Here is a 20,531-nt window from a genome sequence, read left to right as displayed (position 1 = left end):
TAACTTATTAGTTGTCATGGGTGATGTATAAGGAAAGTGCAGGACCTCCCAGAGAGGCCCAGGAGGCTGAGGAGGGGGGACGAGTGGGGATGAATCAGGGAGCCGGGGAGGCTGCTCTGAGGACCAGCTGAGGGAGGAGCCTGAGGGCTGTGTGGCCAGCAGCCCCGGCTCGGCAGCAAGCGGGACTTAAGCCAAGTGACTGGGGGGAAGATCCTCGAACATCAAGGAGCACAGTCTTTGAAACGGTGGATTCCAGATGGCACAGAAAAATACAAGGAAGAAAGGAAAACTCACCCAGAGTTCTGTTTCTGGCTGAACAGCCAACTGTTAAAATGATGGTGAGCAACACCCCCGTTTTTATCTTTTTCTTAAAGCAACTTTTATACTTGGAATGAAATTATTCCTATTTTCCCACTTACTGTCTTTCCCAACCAGAAGTGTGTTCTGTGAACACAAAGCATCTTGTCTACTTTGTTTTATTTGCTCTGTAATATGTGGCGACTGGATGAACAGACAGAAACCTCCCAAATCACACTTGTTTCCTACAGGCAAGCATGTACTATGAGCATGGATGGACAGATAAGCAGACAAGACAGATGAGCAGTAAACAGACAACAGACAGACAGATGGGTACTTTTAAACAAACGAAATTTAAATATACATATTGAGGGGATATATTTATATGTATGGGCTTCCCCTGTGGCTCAGCAGTAAAGAAACCTCCTGCAATGCAGGAGACACAGGAGACTCAGGTTCGATCCCTGGGTCGGGAAGATCCCCTGGAACAGGGCATAGCAACCCACTTCAGTATTCTTGTCTAGGAAATCCCATAGACAGAGGAGGAGCCTGGCAGGCTACAGTCCATGGGGTCACAAAGAGTTGGACACGATTGAAGTGACTGAGCACACACTTGTATACTTACAGCTGATTCACATTGTTGTACAATAGAAACTAACACGACACTGCAAAGCAATTATCCTCCAATTAAGAAATGTGTTTGTGTTTAGTCGCTCAGTCGTGTCCGACTCTGTGACCCCATGGACTGTAGCCCACCAGACTCCCCTGTCCATGGGATTCTCCAGGCAAGAATACTGGAGTGGGCTGCCATGCCCTCTTCCGGGGGATGTTTCTGATGCAGAGACTGAACCTGCACCTCTTACATCTCCTAAGATAAACCATAATGGAAAAAAATATTTTTTAAATGTATTAAAAAATAAATGTACTGTTCTGTTAGAGGTAAGGGCTTATTCCCAGCATCTTCTGTTTTCATCACAAGCTCTGCTCCCAAAGGGAGGAAGTGGAATTCAGGCAGTGGGGCCAAGACCCTTCCTGACCCAGCAGAGCCCACGCTCTCATCTCCTCTCATCCGCATAACAAGCCTTGGTGTGTCTATGTGATTTACAAAACTTGCTCCCTGTGGAGGGATGTTTAGGCGGTTCACTGTTCCTCCTTACAAAGGAAACTGGGATGAATAACACATCTTCTCCCGTGTACAGGATTACTTCCTAGAGTTAAAACTCCAGATCGCATTTTGTACCTGGAGACACAGAGCCCGACTGCCCACCAGCAAGGCTGTACTGATTCACAGTTTTAAACAGCAGAGTAGGGAACAGCCCTTTCCCTAAATCCTCACCCAGGCCACGTCAGTCCATCTTCTAAAACCCTGGCAACTGGGGAGGAAGGCGATGCTTTATCTGAACACATTTGATTACCCGTGACGTCTGAACATCTTGTCCTGTATTTACTGAAATGCTGGCAGACTTTCTTCCTTTTCTTCATTTGTTTTTTTTTGGTAAGTGGAGTGTTTCAATCCTTTGCCTGAAGTTAGTAAAATGAAGGGGGGAGGGGTCCCTGACCAGGCAGCATCATCACCTGGGAATTAGAAATGCAAATTCCCATGCCCCACGCTGGACTTGTCGAATCAGAAACTCTGGTCCTGGGTCATCCAGTGGACGACCATTCTGGATGGACACTGAAATGCCTTCAATCGTTGGGATTTCAGTCACACTAGACTCTCATTCTTTGTACAGGAAACATGTCCCTAACTTCTAAACTGGAGACACAAACCTTTTTGATCAACAGCATACTCAACATTTCCTCCTTAAATCAGTATTTAAGGACCTTTAGTCCAGAAGATTCTGTAGATAATTAATTAAGACCCTGGTGGCTCAGCGGTAGCGACCCATCCCTGGGTCGGGAAGATCCCCTAGAGAAGGAAATGGCAACCCACTCCAGTATTCTTGCCTGGAGAATTCCATGGACAGGGAGTCTGATGGGCTACAGCCCATGGGGTCGCAAAAAGCTCGACTCGACTTAGCAACTAAATCACCACCACCATATAGCACAGGGAACTCTCTTCAATACTCTATACAGGGTTGAAATCTAAAACAGAGTGGATATATGTATATCCAAGTCTGATTCACTTGGCTGTACATTTGAAACTAACACAACACTGTAAATCAACCACACTCCAATAAAAACTTTTTAAAAAAGAGAGAGACTGTGAATTAACACCACAAAACTCACCTAACTCACAACAGCCAAGTCAATGCTGAGAAGGGACTCCCTGTTCTCATCTGCCCAGCATGGGTCCCCTTTTTTGAGCCACAATCTATATTGTCTCTGACCCTCCACTCTCAGGACCTGTGGTCTGGCTCTAGTACAGGGCTGGGAAAGTGACTCAGGCCTGACTCAATACCACCTCCTCCCACTCTCCCCAGTCCTCCCACCCCGACAGCTCAGCTCCCCCAAGGGCCCGGGACCCGAGCCCGTCGAAGGTTTATGTGTCCTGGGCAACCTCTCTCAACTCTTCCATCACTACCCCTCCTACTTCCTACAGCAAATCCAGGCCCTTCTGCAGGATTCCCAAGGGAGAGAGGGTGTGCTGACCACTGCCCAGAGGGGCCGCTTGCATCCCCGGGGGACAGGGGATGTTGTTGAGCTCATTTCAGCCGTATTTCGGGACCGGACATGCAGAAACGTGACTCTGTGCTGGGATCAGCCACCAGGATGGGCATTTCCATTAGTCACCAGCCTCCTGGGTCCATAATCCCTCTATTTGAGACACTCCATAAGCCTTCAGCAGCGACAGCTGGCAGACACATTTCCCAGCCTGGCGGGTGCCGAGGTGGATACGTGGAGACCCCGTGGCAACATTCCTCAGCCTCACTCTAGGGCTCCCGGTACGTCTGTCGGGGAAAGCTCAGTCTCGGACGTTCCCAGAACTGCCCCCCTCGCCAACACCATCAAGGGCCAAATGCACAGAACTTCCCCAGCTCAAAGACATCACCTGCCCTGTGCTGGGACCTTTACTTTTTCCCTTTGGATGCTGATTGCTGTTGTTGTTGTTGTTCTCAAATAAGATATTCAGGATGGTTTTATCTCTGCGTCCACACTTTGATGAAACTGACTTGCTCAAGAACGTCTGTGGAGCAGACCCAGGGCCCCGCTGGTACTCTCGGAACTCCAGACACATAAAGCAGACACGTAACAGACCACACAGCGCGAGGAACTGATGTGTTGCACACACTCGAGTGATGCAAGTGCAGGAGAGCTCCAGGCTGACCAAAAAAGGAAGTGACATGATTCACCTTCCATAGACGGCTTTCGGCCGCATGAGGGACGATGTGTGCGGATAGGCAGTGAGGAGGGGCCCCGGGCCGGGGACACGCGGGCCCCGGGAGAGAGTTTCAGGCTGGTGAACAAGGACGTGTCAGAAACCCCCCTCCGCGCTTTGTAAAGAAAGGAGATCTCAGGATTTGATGGGTCAGTGGGGTGTTCACGCTCCGCACCAGACTCACCACGGACCGTCAGCCCAGCGGGGAAGCCGCGCCTCCTGACATCTGTGTGTGAAAGGGTCACTGCTTCGTGACAAAGAACTCGCCAGCAAGTCTGGGCCGGCACCACTGGGACTCCACACACACACACACACACACACACACACACAATCACAAACACACCCCACACACACATATCTGTACACACCCACACACAAGCACACACCTACACACAATCACACACACCCCACACACACAGACACACACCTTCACAACACACACCGCACATATACATACACGCCCACTCACCCTCACAACATCCCACATAAACTCACACACACCACACATAAATACACAGTCAAACGCACACCCCACACACATATACATACATACCTCTCACATATAATCATACACACACACACCACACATACACATACATTCACCTCCTACACAGTCACACACACATCCCCATATACATATCCCCCATTTACAATCTCACACGCACACACACACAGACGCACACACACACCTTCACAACACACACATACACCTCACATATATATATTCACCCACACGGTCACACACACACACCACACATATATGTACACACCCACACACCCTCACAACATCCCACATAAACTCACACATACCACACATACACACTCACACAGTCACACACACCCCACACATTTATATACACACACTTCCCACACATAGTCACACACACACACACACTACACATACACTCACCTCCTACACACTACAGTCACACACACATCCCACATATACGCACACACCTACACACAAACACACACCGCCACACAGACACGCACACACACCTTCACAACACACACACACACCTCACGTATATATATTCACCCACACATAGTCACACACGCACACCCCACTCAAGCATTTCAGTCCCAAACACAAAACCATCCCCAGTCGCACTGACCATCCAAACAGGGGTATGGAATCAACCAAACAAAACAGACAATTGTCATGGATTAAAAACAACTTTTCCTTAAAAGAAAAAGACCTTGAACTGGGCAAAGATTGCTGAATGGGAAACACAAGACGAATTTGAAAGTGTAAGGCAAAAAAAAGTGAGAAAAAGGCACGTTGGAAGAGCCAGTCAAGTCCTAGAACTGTCTGGGCTTTGGTCTCTGAAGAGTAGTCCTTGAAGCTGGAATGACCCGGGCTGTCATTGTTGAATGCTGAAGGGGACACCGTGACCTGTGAGGTGGGCGGGTCTCCCCCTTTCTGAGGATGAAACCGTACTCCACAGTAGCCACCAGGGGGCGTCAGAAAACTCTGTTACACATTCAATCAGCAAATTTTTTTGAAGGGCATTTCTTTCAGCTTTGTTTTTCTATCCATCAAAAGGTCACAGTGAGCCCCGTCTGAGTCCAACCCTGGGTGTTTATACTGCAGTTCAACCAGTGGACAATGGGAAAGAGGGGGAAGACTTCCACAAAAAATATGCTCTGAACCACGCAGTTTGGAGGAGTGATGAGAAATAACACACTCCGGAGAGGTGGATCCCAGCCAGCAGGAGGAAATGGAAATATCAAAACCCTCAGGTTCATCCTCCCCTGCTCCCTAGTCTGTTTCCTTTTCCCCTACATATACATGTAAGCTAGCATCCTTAAGACTCTCTGGTTTTTATCCCACCAGGCCAAGGAGCCGGCTAAAGACGGCCTGGTCACCTCTGGCCAACCAAGGCCAGACGCTAAGCACATGGTGGCTGGTGCCCCCTGGTGGGAGAACTAGAGAACAGCACCCTTTACCGGGCTAGAGGCCGGTGGACAACAGGTGAAGTCCATTGAGGACCTCTGTCTCCTCCTCCCCGCCAGCCACTCCTGAAATGCGGACGCATCTCTCAGTTCTAATCCTGTCCTCAATAGAACCTGCCAAGCCCCAGGTATCACCTGTAAAGGTGGCCCATGTTATTCACAACTTGTTTCCCCAAATATCCATCAGCAGACATTTCACAGGAATCCCGTGGTGGAACCAGAGAATCACGGATCAAAAGAGGCAAAGGAGGCAACTGGGGAAGAGACTGAGACAAGACACCACTGGACTCAGAAATGCCAGGAAGGTGATATCCAGCGGGAAAAACATCAGTCCTCTTCCCACCATTATGTCCGGCCCAAGCCTTCCGAGTTTTGTTTCCTCAACCCCCTACTTAAGAACAGTTTTGAGGTTGCCATGGAAACATAACATTTTGCAGTTGTTAGGCAAGAAGACTCACAGATGAAAATAATTCAGCAAAGAAACCCCAGAGAGGCGTTCTAGCCGCCCTGTGTAAATGCAACACAGTGTTTGGGTATTTGTCTACAGAATGGGCTGTATTTTTCAAACATTTACTTTTCTCAAATATTTACTTTCCTGAAATTGTGTTATCAGTAGGGAGAGACCCATAAAGACTTATTTTCTAGCATATAAACAGAAGCCTGAGCTGGTTAATAATTTGCTCCACGGTAGACCCACTCCGGAAACGACCAGTAATCGTTTCCTTTCAGCCAGGTTCACTTGAATTCTGCCAGCTCTGCAGCCTTAGTTTCTGAACTTTTCCAAGCCTCAGTTTACTCATCCGTAAAATGGAGGTAACAGGTCTACTTCACAGGGTCCCTGAAAGGATGAAACGAGCTAATGCCTAGGCCTCAGGATCTCTGACTCTCGTAACTTTTCTGTACTGTTTGTTGTTGTTGTTTGGTCGCTCAGTTGTGTCTGACTCTTTTGCAACCCCATGGACTGTAGCCTGCCAGGCTCCTCTGCCCATGGGATTTCTCGGGCAAGAATACTGGGGTGTGTTGCCAGCCAGCCACTCCTCCTCCAGGGGATCTTCCTGACCCAGGAATCAAACTCACATCCCCTGCACTGGCAGGCAGATTCTTCACTACTGAGTCACCAGGGGAGCCTCTTCTGTACCGTGTGGATGTGTATTTTTGTTTGAAAAAAGTCTATAAAAGTTTTATGTTATCACGGGATCTCTGACTCAATGAGTTTTCAGAGGTATTGCTCTAAAGTGAAGCGTCTTTGTCAGGTTCCTGAGAGGTCTCATCCTCACCAGTGACTTCTCAAGCTATCAGACTTTCACGGGGACATGCAGTACAAGACAGATGTACGGGTTATATTAGAAAGAGAACTATCTTGCCTTCAGAAAATAGATACGATTCTAACCCCTAAATATAAGTAAGCCAAATATTTCTTTTTTAAAGCCAAATATTTATTTTGCCTAAAATTGCTATTAATAACATTCGCAGCAGACAGACCATCAGATTGGCTAAAGGTGAAACTGTACCAGGCACAGCAAAAAAAAAGTAAAATAAAGATACCCAAAGTATCCTTAACAGTAAGAATCCAGAGAAGGAAGAAATGTCAAAGTGAAGGATTCTCGCATTTTCCAAGGTTCCCAAGTCTCCAGAGGTAGAAGACGTGGATGATCAGGAGGAGGGGAGGAGAGTGGGTTATCATTTGTCATTCTTGATATAAATCTGCTAGGATTTATATCATGTTACTGCAGAAACTAAAGTCTAGACCGTACATGAAAAATGTGAGCCTGCCAAGCATGCGGGTGACCTGAGAGTATTTGAGGGTACCACTGCTTCTGCACAGGATGCTAAGCTGTTTGAAATGAAACCTTCAGACGTACTGCAGAGTGACCCAGGGCGGTGTAAGACCTACAAGAAAAGTTATTAATGTCCTTTCGCCCCAAACTCCTTTCACAAGTTACCTCCCTTTGTCCTAATTTCTGGCAAATGTCCTGCCCCTAACACTATTGATGAATATTCAGATTTTATACATTTAGAAATGCTTTCCTCGGCCCTTGTAAATTTCCACGTAAATAGTAAATAACACTCACAGTGCCTGAACATAAGAAAGTGGTCAACTCAAATTTGTTGAATGAGTGAGAATAGAGAAAAAGCCATCAAGGGTTAAACAGAAGGAAAGATTTTTTAAATGGTGTTACGGCACAAGGAATTCCCTGGTGGTCCAGTGGCTAGGACTGGGTGCTCTCACTGCTATGGGCCTGGGTTCAAGTCCTGGTTGGGGAACTAAGATCCCACAAGCAGCACCACATAGCCGAAAAAAAAAAGGTATTACAAATCGGTAGGGAGAAAAAGGATTATTTAAAAATACTAGTACTGGAGTAACTGGTTATCTATTCTGAAAAAATACATATTAGAGCCTTATCTTACACTAGTAATTCTAGAAATTTCAGATGGAGTAATTGGTTTCTTATAAAGAGAGGGACTTCATGAAACAACTAGAAGAAAAGAGGTATCTCATTTGACAGGGAAGAGCTTACTATAAGCACAAAACAGAGGGGGGAAAACCCAAAAGCAAAGCGTGATAGGTTGTTTTATATTAAAAAGTAATGTGACTACTAAATGTAATATGCTCTGGAACAGAAAAAAAATCAGGTTAAAAACTAAGGAAATCTAAATAAAATATGGACTTAAGTTAATAACAGTATATCAGTGATGGTTTCAATAACTATAACAAAAGCACCATAGTAATATCAGACGTTAATAATAAGGAAAACTGCTTCTGGAATCTATGGGGACTCTTGGCACTTCTGCTGAAATTTTCTGAAAATCCAAAATTGTTCTGAAATAAAAAGCTAATGAACAAAATACCTCCCCTTCAAAACAAAACAAAAACGGAGGACAATGGTTAACAGGTTTGTTTAAGACAATGGCCAGGGATGTAGGTCTCTGGATTCAGGCTGAGATTCAGCCTTGAATCTCAATTCTGTCACTCCAGCTGTGACACCCCAGACAAGTTAATTAACCTCTCTGTATCTGTTTCCTTGGGCTTCCCAGGTGGCACTAATGGTAAAGAACCCTCCTACCAATGCAAGAGACATAAGAGACGAGAGTTTGGTCCCTGGCACTGGGTTATTTGGGGCTTCCTTGATATCTCAGTAAAGAATCCGCCTGCAACGCGGGAGACCTGAGTTTGATCCCTGGGTTGGGAAGATCCTCTGAAGAAAGGAAAGGCTCCCCACTCCAGTATTCTGGCCTGGAGAATTCCATGGACTGTATAGGCCATGGGGTCGTAAAGAGTCGGACACGACTGAGTGACACTTTCACCAGGTTATTTTAAGAGGTTTGACAGAAAACAACACAATTCTGTAAATCAATTATCCTTCAATTAAACAGTAATTTTAAAAAATCATATTAGTGAATGCACATGCGAGACTAACATTTTCCAAGAACATAATAAGTGCTCAGCAAATGTTAGCTGGCTTCATAGTATAAAGAATTCTCACCAAAAAATGTAGAAAAATTAGTGTGTGCATGCATACTAAGTCACTCCAGTCATGTCCGACTCTGTATGACGCTATGGACTATAGCCCTCCAGGCTCCACTGTCTGTGGGATTCTCCAGGCGAGCATACTGGAGTGGGTTTGCCGTGCCCTCCTCCAGGGGATCTTCCCAACCCAGGGATTAAACCCAGGTCTCCTCCTGCATTGCATGCAGATTCTTTACCATCTGAGCCACCAGGGAAGCCCTGAAAAATCAGTACCTTGGTACAAAACTGGCAAAGAGAAATTAAGATATTAAGAAACTACAAATGGCTGATAAGGAACTACTGGTGGTCCAGTGGTTAAGAGTTTTCCTTCCAATGCAAGGGATGAGGGTTCAACTCCTGGCCAGGGAACTCAGATGCCACGTGTCTCTGGGCAACTGAGCCCGCGCTCCACAACTACTGAGTCCATGAGTTCTGGAGCTTGTGCTCCAGAACAAAAGAAGCCCACACGCCTCAACTGCACAGAAGGCCCTAAGCCTTTAAACTAGAGAAAGCCTGTGTGCTGCAGTGAAGACTCAGGGCAGCCAAAAAAAAGGCTAATAAACATACAGGGGGGAGTTCACCCTCACTGATAAGGAATTTAAAAAGTCAAACCAAGATTATAATTTTTTCCTCTTACCAAACTGGCAAAGATTGAAAATGAGAGTGCCTAGCACAGGAAAGGATACTATTACACTGCTAAAGTGGCAGTGGAAGAAAAGCTATGAGCAACCTGGACAGCATATTAAAAAGCAGAGACATTACTTTGCCAACAAAGGTCCATCTAGTCAAAGCTATGGTTTTTCCGGTAGTCATGTATGGATGCGAGAGTTGGGCTATATAAGAAAGCTGAGCGCCGAAGAATTGATGCATTTGAACTGTGGTGTTGGAGAAGACGCTTGAGAGTCCCTTGGACTGCAAGGAGATCTAACTAGTCCATCCTAAAGGAAATCAGTCCTGAATATTCAGTGGAAGGACTGATGCTGAAGCTGAAACTCCACTCTTTGGCCACCTGATGCAAAGAACTGACTCATTGAAAAAGACCCTGATGCTGGGAAAGATGGAAGGCGGGAGAAGAAGGGGACAACAGAGGATGAGATGGTTGTATGGCATCACCAACTCAGTTGACATGAGTTTGAGTAAACTCCAGGAGTTGTTGATAGACAGGGAGGTGTGGTGTGCTGCAGCCCATGGGGTCACAAAGAGTCAGACACGACTGAGCGACTGAATTGAGCTAAAAGAGGCAGTGTGGGCGTGGGGGGTATAATTTGGGATGACTTTGGGGGGAATAATTTGACAATATACATTAATACATAACAAAATATAGCCTTTAGAATATTTGCATTTTTCACTCTATAATTAAACTTCTAGGAATGTGTTCTAAATTATTGATCAGAGATGCACGAATAATTATAAGAATATTTATTAACTGTGTTAACTTAGATGAGCAAAAATGGCAAGCCTCACGCATAACTGGCAGGAATGTAAAATGGTAAAGTCCTTTGGAAAACAGTTTGCTGGTTCCTCCAAAAGTTAAACATAGAGTTACTACGTGTGTGCGTGCTCAACCGTGTCCGACTCTTTGCAACCCATGGACTGTAGCCCACCAGACCCCTCTGTCCACGGGACTCTCCAGGCAAGGGTACTGGAGTGGGTTGCCATTTCCTACTCCAGGGGATCTTTCTGACCCAGGTATCAAACCCGTGTCTCTTGTGTCTCCTGCGTTCACCAGCAGATTCTTCACCACTGCACCAGCTGGGAAGCCCCAGAGTTATCAGGTGACCCAGCAATGCTGCTGCTGCTGCTGCTGCTGCTAAGTCGCTTCAGTCGTGTCCGACTCCGTGTGACCCCATAGACGGCCGCCCACCAGGCTCCCCCGTCCCTGGGATTCTCCAGGCAAGAACACTGGAGTGGGCTGCCATTTCCTTCTCCAATGCATGAAACTGAAAAGTGAAAGTGAAGTCGCCCAGTCGAGTCCGACTCTTAGCGACCCCATGGACTGCAGCCTACCAGGCTCCTCGGTCCATGGGATTTTCCAGGCAAGAGCACTAGAGTGGGGTGCCATTGCCTACTCTTCAGCAAATACCCACAAAGAACTGAAATCAGGTACTCAGTCAGATACTTGCAGATCAGTGTGCGTATCAGCACCATTTACAACTGGCTAAAGGTGGAGGCAACCCAAGTGTCCATCAAGAGATGAATAGATAAACAGAATGTGGTCTCTACATACACAGGAATATTATTAAGCCAGTCAAAGGAATGAAACTCCTTAACATGCTACAACATGAGTGAACCTTCAGGACATGATTCTAAGTTAACTAAGCAAGCCATAAAAGGACAAATATTCTATGATTCCACTTATATGAAGAATGTAAATAGAGACATTAAGTAGAATAGAGGTCACCGGCGGCTGGGGGACGGAAGTAAGGGGAGCGATTACTTACTGGATGCAGAGCTTCTCTTTGGGATGATGAAAAAGTGTAAACAGATACTTGTGACGGTGACACAACATGGTCAGTGGACTTAATTGAACACAAAAATGATTAAAATTGTGAATTTTACCTTACATATACTTTACAATAAAAAACTGCAAAAAAAAAAAAAAGCATACTATAGGACTCAGAGCGAGTTTCAGAACATGGACCTCCATGGCACGTTCCAAGGCCATTCGGCATGCTACCGATTCATCTCCTGACCTGGAGTTAACAAATTCACACAGCCTGCAGCCCACTCTGGCTACCAGCCAACAAAGATATTAAATAACCCGCTTCGATAGCCCAGGACACCAGCAGCTGTGCCCACCCGCCCCCCCACCTCTTGATTTTTGACACGAAATATGCACCAGCCGGGAGAAGTTGTGGGGTGGAGGTAAGGGTGGGGAAGCGCTGACGCTAAAAGAAGCAATTGAGCAAAACGCTAACCTCCTTGGAGTCTCAATCCTTGAGACAGTATCTCTCTTACCTTTTAATGATTTGCAAAAAGGGATTTTTCTTCCCTTAGTAACTCTTGTTTAGTATATCAGCTGCCCTCACCATCTAGAAGTTGTGCTATCTGAACTCAACATACACACACAAATAATTCCCATGTCCTGCAATGCAAACCATTTCCTGGGGGGGTTGACTTCACCAGAGAGAGAGAGGCAGCAAACATCCTCTAAAAATTATATATTTCCACCACGTCACCAGTCCCTCCTTCAAGCTAAGTACTTCTTTTAACATTTCTTCATAGAGCAGGTTTTTCTGGGTCTTTTCCACAAACTGACTCTAAGTCTGTCTCTTAACTGTGCGCTAAAACAGTTTCGATGGATGTTTGAAAAATTTCTACAGCAACTGCAGACCTAAATGTTTTCAATGACAGTAAAAATTGTTCGGTGAACAACACTATGGATTTGAAAGCCGTGGGTTTCAAGTACGTTGCCTCCTAAGATTACTTGTTGTGAATCCTGTGTGCTTGTGTCTAAAACTTCAAAGCCAGCACCTCTTCATGTCAGGACTTGTGTTCATCAAAAGGCTCTATCTTTTGTTGTTGCTATTTCTGTAGCTCATGAGACCTTTATAGAACCTGCATGTAATTCACATGATCAGAAAACCCCAAGGCAAAAACACTCCAGTTCTCAGAAACTCCTGGCTTTGCCAATAATCTAATCCATTAGAATATATTCCAAATGCAAACCAAGATTGCCCTAGAAATTTAACTGAAAGCGTTGACAAGAGCATTATGGTTCATTCCTCATGGACAAACTCAACAAGCCCTAGATGAGTTAGTTACACACCACAGTCCTTATGGAAAAATAGGTTCTGCTTTATGTCATTGTCCAAACCGCTCCACAAATTATTTACTGCTCTTAGAAAACCCATCTTGGCCCCATTGCCAAAAATAGTTCAACTCAGGAGTCATGTTTTCAAACATTTCACCAAACTACCATATCCCCAAACACAGGGCCATTCTCAGGACAGTGCTTCTTTCTGGAAAACGGAAATTAATTGAGGAAAAAGTTAATTCGAAAGAGCCAGTCTTGGTTCTCCAAGAGGCCTCGCTGAATTAGTACGCAAGTCAATCTTCCCTTTAGAAGAGAGTTGTGTGTGGGTGCTAAGTCATTTCAGTTGTGCCCAACTCTTTGTAACCCTATAGACTGTAGCCCTCCAGGTTCCTCTGTCCATGGGATTCTGTAGGCAAGAATACTGGAGTGGGTTGCCATGCCCTCCTCCAGGGGACTTTTTGACCCAAGAGTCAAACCCACATCTCCTGCATTGGCAGGCAGTTTTTTTTGGGTTTTTTTTGTTGTTTTTTTTTTTTTACCACTAGAGCCACCTGGAAGGGCCCCAGAACAGACTCAGTTCAGTTCAGTTCAGTTCAGTCGCTCAGTCGTGTCCGACTCTTTGCGACCCCATGAACTGCAGCACGCCAAGCCTCCCTGTCCATCACCAATTCCTGGAGTTCACTCAAACTCATGTCCATCAATTCGGTGATGCCATCCAGCCATCTCATCCTCTGTCGTCCCCCTCTCCTCCTGCCCCCAATCCCTCCCAGCCTCCGAGTCTTTTCCAATGAGTCAACTCTTCGCATGAGGTGCCCAAAGTATTGGAGTTTCAGCTTTAGCATCAGTCCTTCCAAAGAACACCCAGGACTGATTTCAGCCTTACTCAAAATATACATCCCACAGAAGCGAGCATAGCACCTGGTTTATAGGTACATATACATGGGAATGTATTAATAACTCAGGTAAGCAAGCATGCTTTAGGTACCAACCCTGCACTAATAACATACACTAGTTCATAAGGTAGGTATGATTATTATTGCCATTTTAAAGATGCGGACATCTGCCCAACTGAAGAGTTAAGTGATTACTTTCCAAAGCTTCCTGAACTAAGCTACTCCTGGAATTCCAGCCCAGGTCTGCCTGATCCACAGCTTCTGCTCTTAATCACTTTCTGTGCAGCCTCCCTGAATAACTGAAATGACATTTCCCTGTACCTTTTACCAAAGCCAACTCACTTGCTTCCTCCGGTTTGGGGAAGGTAGACCTTCCTGCAAGACTAGAAGCTATAATTTTCCATAATAATCAGTTTTATCTTAAAATCAGAACTTTCTCTTCATACATGTCCATACTTGTTTACATTTCTTTTTAAAAGTAATTTTATTTTATTTATTGGCTGCACCTCATGGTGTGCGGGACCTTAGTTCATCAACCAGGGATTGAACCCTTGCCCTCTACACTGGCAATGGGGAGTTTTAACCACTGGACCACCAGGGAAGTCCCCCACATGTGTTGATATTTCATAGTAGAACTCTGTTAAGACAGATTTATCTGGTTAAATTTCATACTTGATTAAATTTTTCTAAAATATAAACTGTGAGCATTCTGAAACATACTTTTCTCCCTCAAAAGACAAATGCATTCACGCATCACTTGTGAGATTTTCGTGTATTTTTATGTTTTTTAAAAAGGAACAATAGATTTTGAAAATGCAACGGCCCGAGTAGGGGAACTTCCTTGAGGTCAGTGTTATCCATGGCCACCATGTGTCCGGCAGGAAATCTGTAGCCGGTGACATTAACAATGACCGTGGAGACACTTGTGGCTGTACATCCGAATGAGGCAGGATAAAAAGCATGCTTTTTGCTCTTCATGTATATCACAGGCATCGAAGCTCATGTTTCTCATCTTTCACCTGGTCTGTGCCAAGTGGTTTGTAGGGCTGACTCATTAAGCCTGCACACTCTGATGAGGCCAAAACTCTCAACACAGCCCACATGTGTTTATGTCCTTCTCAATGCCCTCACTCCAGCAGGGTCCGGCATTCCTGGGTGGTATTCCTAGGCTTAGACCAAGGATGGCTTTAATGATTATTTTTAGGCAAGCTTTGGTAAATATATAAGGCATGTGCAGAATCTCCTTGGAGAAAGAGACCCTCTATTGCAAAAGCACAGGATAATCTGACAATCGAGAATCAATTCCTCACCCGGACAGCTGAATCCAGCACAAAAAGCCCTGAGTTCATCTCTTCAGCATCCTATCAGAGAACGATTCAAATATTTACTTTTGAGTTACACCAGCCACATGCTCACCAAGATTAAATAGTCAACCGTCATCCTTGGCTAAAACAACTTACTGCTCAGAGATAAAACCTATTAGCATGCTTTTCATATAAATATATGATCTTTATGTCATCCTCAGAGCAGCCTGTGAAGTGGACGTTGTCACCATTCCCAGTTTACATACAAGGAAGCAGACTCAGAGAGGTTAAGGATCAGATAAAAGAGCTCCAGATACTAAGGAGCAAAGCCTAGAATTCAACCCCGGGCAATCTGCCTCTAAAACTCTGAATATCATCACAGTTATTACACTGCCCCTTGTTTGCTTGTTTATTTAATATTTATTTATTTGGCTGTACTGGGTCTTAGTTGCGGCACAGGGATCTCCAGAGTGGGGGTTCAGTAGATGCAGTGCAGGGGCTTAGCTGCCCCATACCCGCCATACCCCCAGCAACCTGCTCCTGCCTCGTGAAAGCTTAGTTCCCAAACCAGGGATCGAACCCTCATCCCCTGCACTGGAAGGCAAAGTCTTAACCACTGGACCACCAGAGGCATCCCTTACGTTTGCTTTTTATTAAGTTAAATCAACTTTGCAATTCTTTTTCTCATTAGGTATAAGCATTGCTGATTCAGATTTCTCCCTCATTTGGGAGGAATTAAAGGAAAAAGTGGGGTGTGTTCTGCCTGCTGAGATAATAGTTTGTTTCCTAAAATCAATCCCAACACTCCCGTGGGAAACGGCTGCAGCAGGACCTCTGGAGTCAGAATCTGGGTCCCCCACCTTGTAGCTCTGTGACCTTGAACAAGTCATTTCTCTTTGTATTGATATTTCAGCTTCCTCACCAATAAAATGAGGGCCATAACAAAAATGAATTCAGTGTTCTTGGGGACTAACTAACACGCAGAGTATTTAGAACAGGGTTTGGCACATTTTTAATCTACTCAATAATTCTCAGCTATTCTTACGATTAATAAGATGCCTGGACTAAGTTTAGATTCGAGAACATATGTAAACCATCAGGAGGAACAACTAACATGTCTATCATCTGGATATTCTGGAAATTACTTTGTCTTGAAAAGAGAATCCAAAGAGGCCCCTCCCACGGCCCAGACTGTCTGTATGTGATGGCTAAGTGTATCTTTCTCAAACTAAACAGCTTTGGCACTGGCTGAATTAAAATAGAGTATGGATTCTTTGACATTACCTCCAGGACACACACACACACACACTTTAAACATTTTTAATTAAACGCTTAAAGATGGCTTGGGTTCTCAGATAAATAGTTATCATCAACACATCCTCTCTGCGATAAGACAGCAAGGCCACCTTTCAAACCGCAGCAACTTGCTCTAAATCACGTTCCTAAAAATGGCCCTTCGAAACTTGCATTTCAGTACTTGGTGTTCCCAGTTGTTGCTGTCCCAGAACAAAAGCCTAATTGCTGCCGCTACAATACAGTCCTTTCTCTGAGATCATCACGAAGCCCTCGGAGCAAACAAGAGGGAGTTCTTGCGAACAACGAGCACGGCATCAAGTTCCTGGACCCTGAAGGCCAACACGAGCCGAGTTATCTTTGCGACTCGAGTCCCTTTCTAATCTCTACTCCTGTAGCAACTGGCTCCGTCTCGGGGGTGTTTCTGAGCCCTTGAGGACACGTGTGTGTTCCTGCTTGGACGAGTCTGGAAAACTTCGGGGTCCTCTAATCCCCGCCTCCCCCCGCCCCGGGCACAGCAAGGGCGGGCGCGGGTCCGCAGCCCGCCTGGGGGCGATACTGCCCCCGTGGGGTCGTGGTCGTGCGTCCCCCGGGCCCCGCAAGGTGAGGCTTGGGGCGGGATGTCCCACCAGGCCCACCCCTGCGCCCCGCAGGCGCGCGCGGGAGTCCCCACTTTCCCAGCCCGGGTGGGACGGGCGCCGTGCGTTCCCATCCCGGGCCGGCACTCAAAGCCCCGAACAGCGGCCCCGGGGATCTGGGGGACGGGAGTTGGGGGTGCTGGGACTCACGCGGTCTCTCGGGGTCTCGGGGACCTCTCCGCGGTCGGCTCCCGGCCCCTCGGGCTCTGAGAGTGGGCGCCTCCCATGGCTCAGAGCGCGGGGCCCCGGCTGCGCCCGCCGGTGGTTGCTCCGCGGCGCGCCGGCCCGGCCCGGACCCCGCCGGGAGGAGGAGGCGGGCGCCGGAGGAAGGGTGGGGCCGCGGGGTGGGCGGGGGTGCCGGGGACAGGGTCCTGGCCGCCGGGAGCGCCGGCAAAAGGGCGTTGCTGGAGACGATGCGACTTCTCCGCCAATCGCAGGGCTCGGCCCGCCCGGCGGCCCGGGGACCCCCGCCCGGAGATCCTTCCCGGGCGAGGCTGAACGCGTGGGTCACGCAGCCAGGGAACCCCCCCGGGCGGCGGAGGGCGACAGGTGGACTGGGGCGGGGGGTGCCCGGTGGCAATCGCCCTCCCAGTTCGCCCGGGCCGCGGGCCGGCCCCCGGGGAGCCCCCGCGCGCGGCTGCCAGCGGCGCAGCTGGGAGGGGGCCCCGCGGGGCGGCCGTGCGGAGAAGCCCCGGGAGGGGGCGGTGTGCGCTGGCACCCCAGACCCGGGCCGCCTTCCCCGCCAGGCGGCCTCCCCCAGCCGCTTGTCCGGCACAGAGGGCTGCGCAGAGTCGTGTAGAAAACGGAGGGGACCTGTTCGTGCCCCCCCAAACTCGAGACAAGTTCCTGCGCCCTCCCCGAGTCTTGCTTTCTTTTAATTTGTAAAATAAGAGGGCTATGATCATTCTTGACCTCTTAATGTCCCTTCCGGTTCTGACAACCAATGAATGAATTCTCTTCCGAACTCTTGTGTTGGAAATAAGATCCTGTCCCTCCCATCAGCCCTGTGATGTACCTACTCACAGTCCTTACAGGGCTTCCCTGGTGGTTCAGATGGTTAAAGAATCTGCGTGCAATGCAGGAGATCCAGGATTGAACTGGGTTGGGAAGACTCCCTGGAGGAGGGAATGGCAACCCACTCCAGTATTCTTGCCTGGAGAACTCCATGGACAGAGGAGCCTGGTCGGTTACAGTCCTTGGGGTCACAAAAAGTTGGATTCGACTGAGAGACTAACACACCATACTCCTTATAACTTCCTTTCAAAATATTTCAGGCTCTTCATCCGTTCCCACCTCCCAGTTCGCTCTCCTCCATCCCAGGGTTTCTTTTAGTTTAAAATATGGAATGCCCTCTTTTCCTAACACCTGTTTATCCTTCCAGACCCAACTCAGATTGCCTTCTACACCACTATCCTGCATTCTGATCTTACAGCTTTTTATTATTGCCTGTTTCCTTCACTAGAAGGTAAACTCCACGACGGGGAGTTTATTTCGTTTTCATTGTCCTCCCAATTCTGCCGGGCACATACCTAGTAGATACCCATCATTGCTGATAAATGCATCCATCCTACATATGTTATCACCCTGCTCCCATACCTTGTTAATTCCTCCAGCATAGCACCTACCGATCTTATTTTGCAACTATCTCTTCATTTATTTCTTTCAGTTCTTTAAGGGCAAGAATACTTTCTTATCTCTGTACCCAAGCTTACTGCCTGGCACAACGCCTGTATCCTGGCTTATGTACAATAAATATTTGCCAAATGAATGAATGAACCTGTGGTTAAGCACACAGACTGGTGTTAACTTCTGAATGTTAACTAACTGAATGTTAACTTCCTCCTTGAGTGAAAACTACAGGCAGGAAAGATGTATGCAGCTACATTTTCATGTTTCCACAAAGGATGGGAAACTCCTACTATATTTACAATGACTCTTTTTTTTTATGTCAAATGTTGACTTCCTGTTTATGCATTATCTTTACCCTCCTATAGCCAGAGAGTCCCCAGCGTTCAGGATGCTGCTGGGTTATAGATAGACATAAACAAGCAGAATATTTGGGGCTGGGAAAAGAAACATTAATTAGTACACCAGCAGAGTGAGACGGGGAATGAGGTTTTGTGGGGAGGATTTCATAGAGCTGAAAAAAGTTGACTCTTGGCAGATGATTTTTTTTAAAAGTTCGAATTCTCCCTGCATTCTGTCTGGAATACTAAGGCAATGTGATTGAAGTGTCATTGAGAAGGCAAACAACCCTGTCAGAGCTGTGGCCCTTTCCTGAGGAACTGTTCAGCCCCCCCAGGGAGAAAGGTGGGTCATTCCAAGGGGGAAATGGGAGGGGAAGCCACGGCAGAAGGAAAAGGGGGATGGGAAAGTTTTATCCCCCTCCCCGCACCCCCAGTAGACAAGAGGGGCTGTTAGGAGGAGCTTTCTTACTGTTTCTGCAGAAAAGCAGAGGATAGTACTCTTGCCTGGAAAATCCCGGGGATGGAGGAGCCTGGTAGGCTACAGTCTATGGGGTCGCTAAGAGTCGAACACGACTGAGCGACTTCACTTTCACTTTTCACTTTCATGCATTGGAGAAGGAAATGGCAATCCACTCCGGTGTTCTTGCCTGGAGAATCCCAGGGACGGGGAAGCCTGGTGAGCTGCCGTCTACGGGGTCGCACAGAGTCGGACACGACTGAAGCGACGCAGCAGCAGCAGCACTAAAATGGTTGAAAGGAAAAGAAATGAAGCCTATATCCTACTGTGGTGCAGAGAAACAGAGAGAATGAAGGGGAAAAGGAGTCTGCACAGAATGTGAAAGGTAGTCCCGCAGGGGCACAAAGGGCATCTCTACTGAGACGCTTGTGTTTACTGCTCTTGCTGCCCTGGCTGATACAGAGACAGGGGTAATCAGTGAAGTCAGTGCAGGGAATTCTTTTTTTTTTTTTAACTTTTTATTTTTTATTGGAATATAGCCAATTAACAATGTTGTGAGAGTTTCAGGTGCACAGCAAAGGAGCTCAGCCATATGTATCCATGTATCCATTCCCCGCCACCCCAACCTCCCCTCCCATCCAGGCTGCCTCATCACACTGAGCAGAGTTCCCTGTGCTGTACAGTAGGTCCTTGTTGGGTATCCATTTTAAATATAGTCATGTGTACATGTCAATTCCAAACTCTATAACTACCCCTCCCTGCCCCCTCCTTCTCCCGGGCAACCATAAGTCTATTCTCTAAGTCTGTGAGTCTGTTAGGGAAAGCAATTACTGTCTGGGGGGAAATAAATGGAATGAGGGCTTTTCAGAGAAAAGGCCTGATGTCCCCAGGAGGGGTAGTATCTGATACCCAGTGTTAGGGTTTCCCCTTGTGCTTTGTAATTCTGTTAGTAAGGTATTTTTTAAACATTGAAAAAAGAGTGAAAAAAGAAAATTTAACAAACCGAAATTCAAGATTTCCCCTGAGATGGCAAAAGACACCCTTCAGTGTCAAATCCTACCCCCAGAAGGTTACTTTTGCTCAGAAGAGGGATGGGCGCTAATGCTCAATGGGTACCAGAGTACTCTGTGCTCGGTGGTTGA

The 20,531-nt window shown here is 46.9% G+C and overlaps 1 protein-coding gene across 6 annotated transcripts in view; it reads right to left on the bottom strand.

The window, feature by feature from the left end:
* TACC1 (transforming acidic coiled-coil containing protein 1) overlaps positions 1–20,531 on the bottom strand; it is a 130,703-nt gene that overhangs the window by 82,911 nt on the left and 27,261 nt on the right. For 2 of the 6 annotated variants that reach the window (XM_070781432.1, XM_070781436.1), the window contains exon 1: positions 17,116–17,273. The exons of 2 other annotated variants lie outside the window; for them this stretch is intronic. In XM_070781432.1, the coding sequence (XP_070637533.1) occupies positions 17,116–17,192 (77 nt within the window). In that variant the 5' untranslated portion in view covers positions 17,193–17,273. Of the gene's footprint in view, positions 1–17,115; positions 17,832–20,531 lie in introns of those variants that run through there. 2 more of the 6 variants (XM_070781435.1, XM_070781440.1) reach the window with 2 other exon arrangements.

The sequence above is a fragment of the Bos indicus genome, chromosome 27, assembly GCF_029378745.1.
Source record: "Bos indicus isolate NIAB-ARS_2022 breed Sahiwal x Tharparkar chromosome 27, NIAB-ARS_B.indTharparkar_mat_pri_1.0, whole genome shotgun sequence".
NCBI classification, from domain to species: Eukaryota; Metazoa; Chordata; class Mammalia; order Artiodactyla; family Bovidae; genus Bos; species Bos indicus.
The sequence above is the reverse complement of the archived record's forward strand: the minus strand, read 5'-3'. Positions and strand labels throughout refer to the sequence as shown.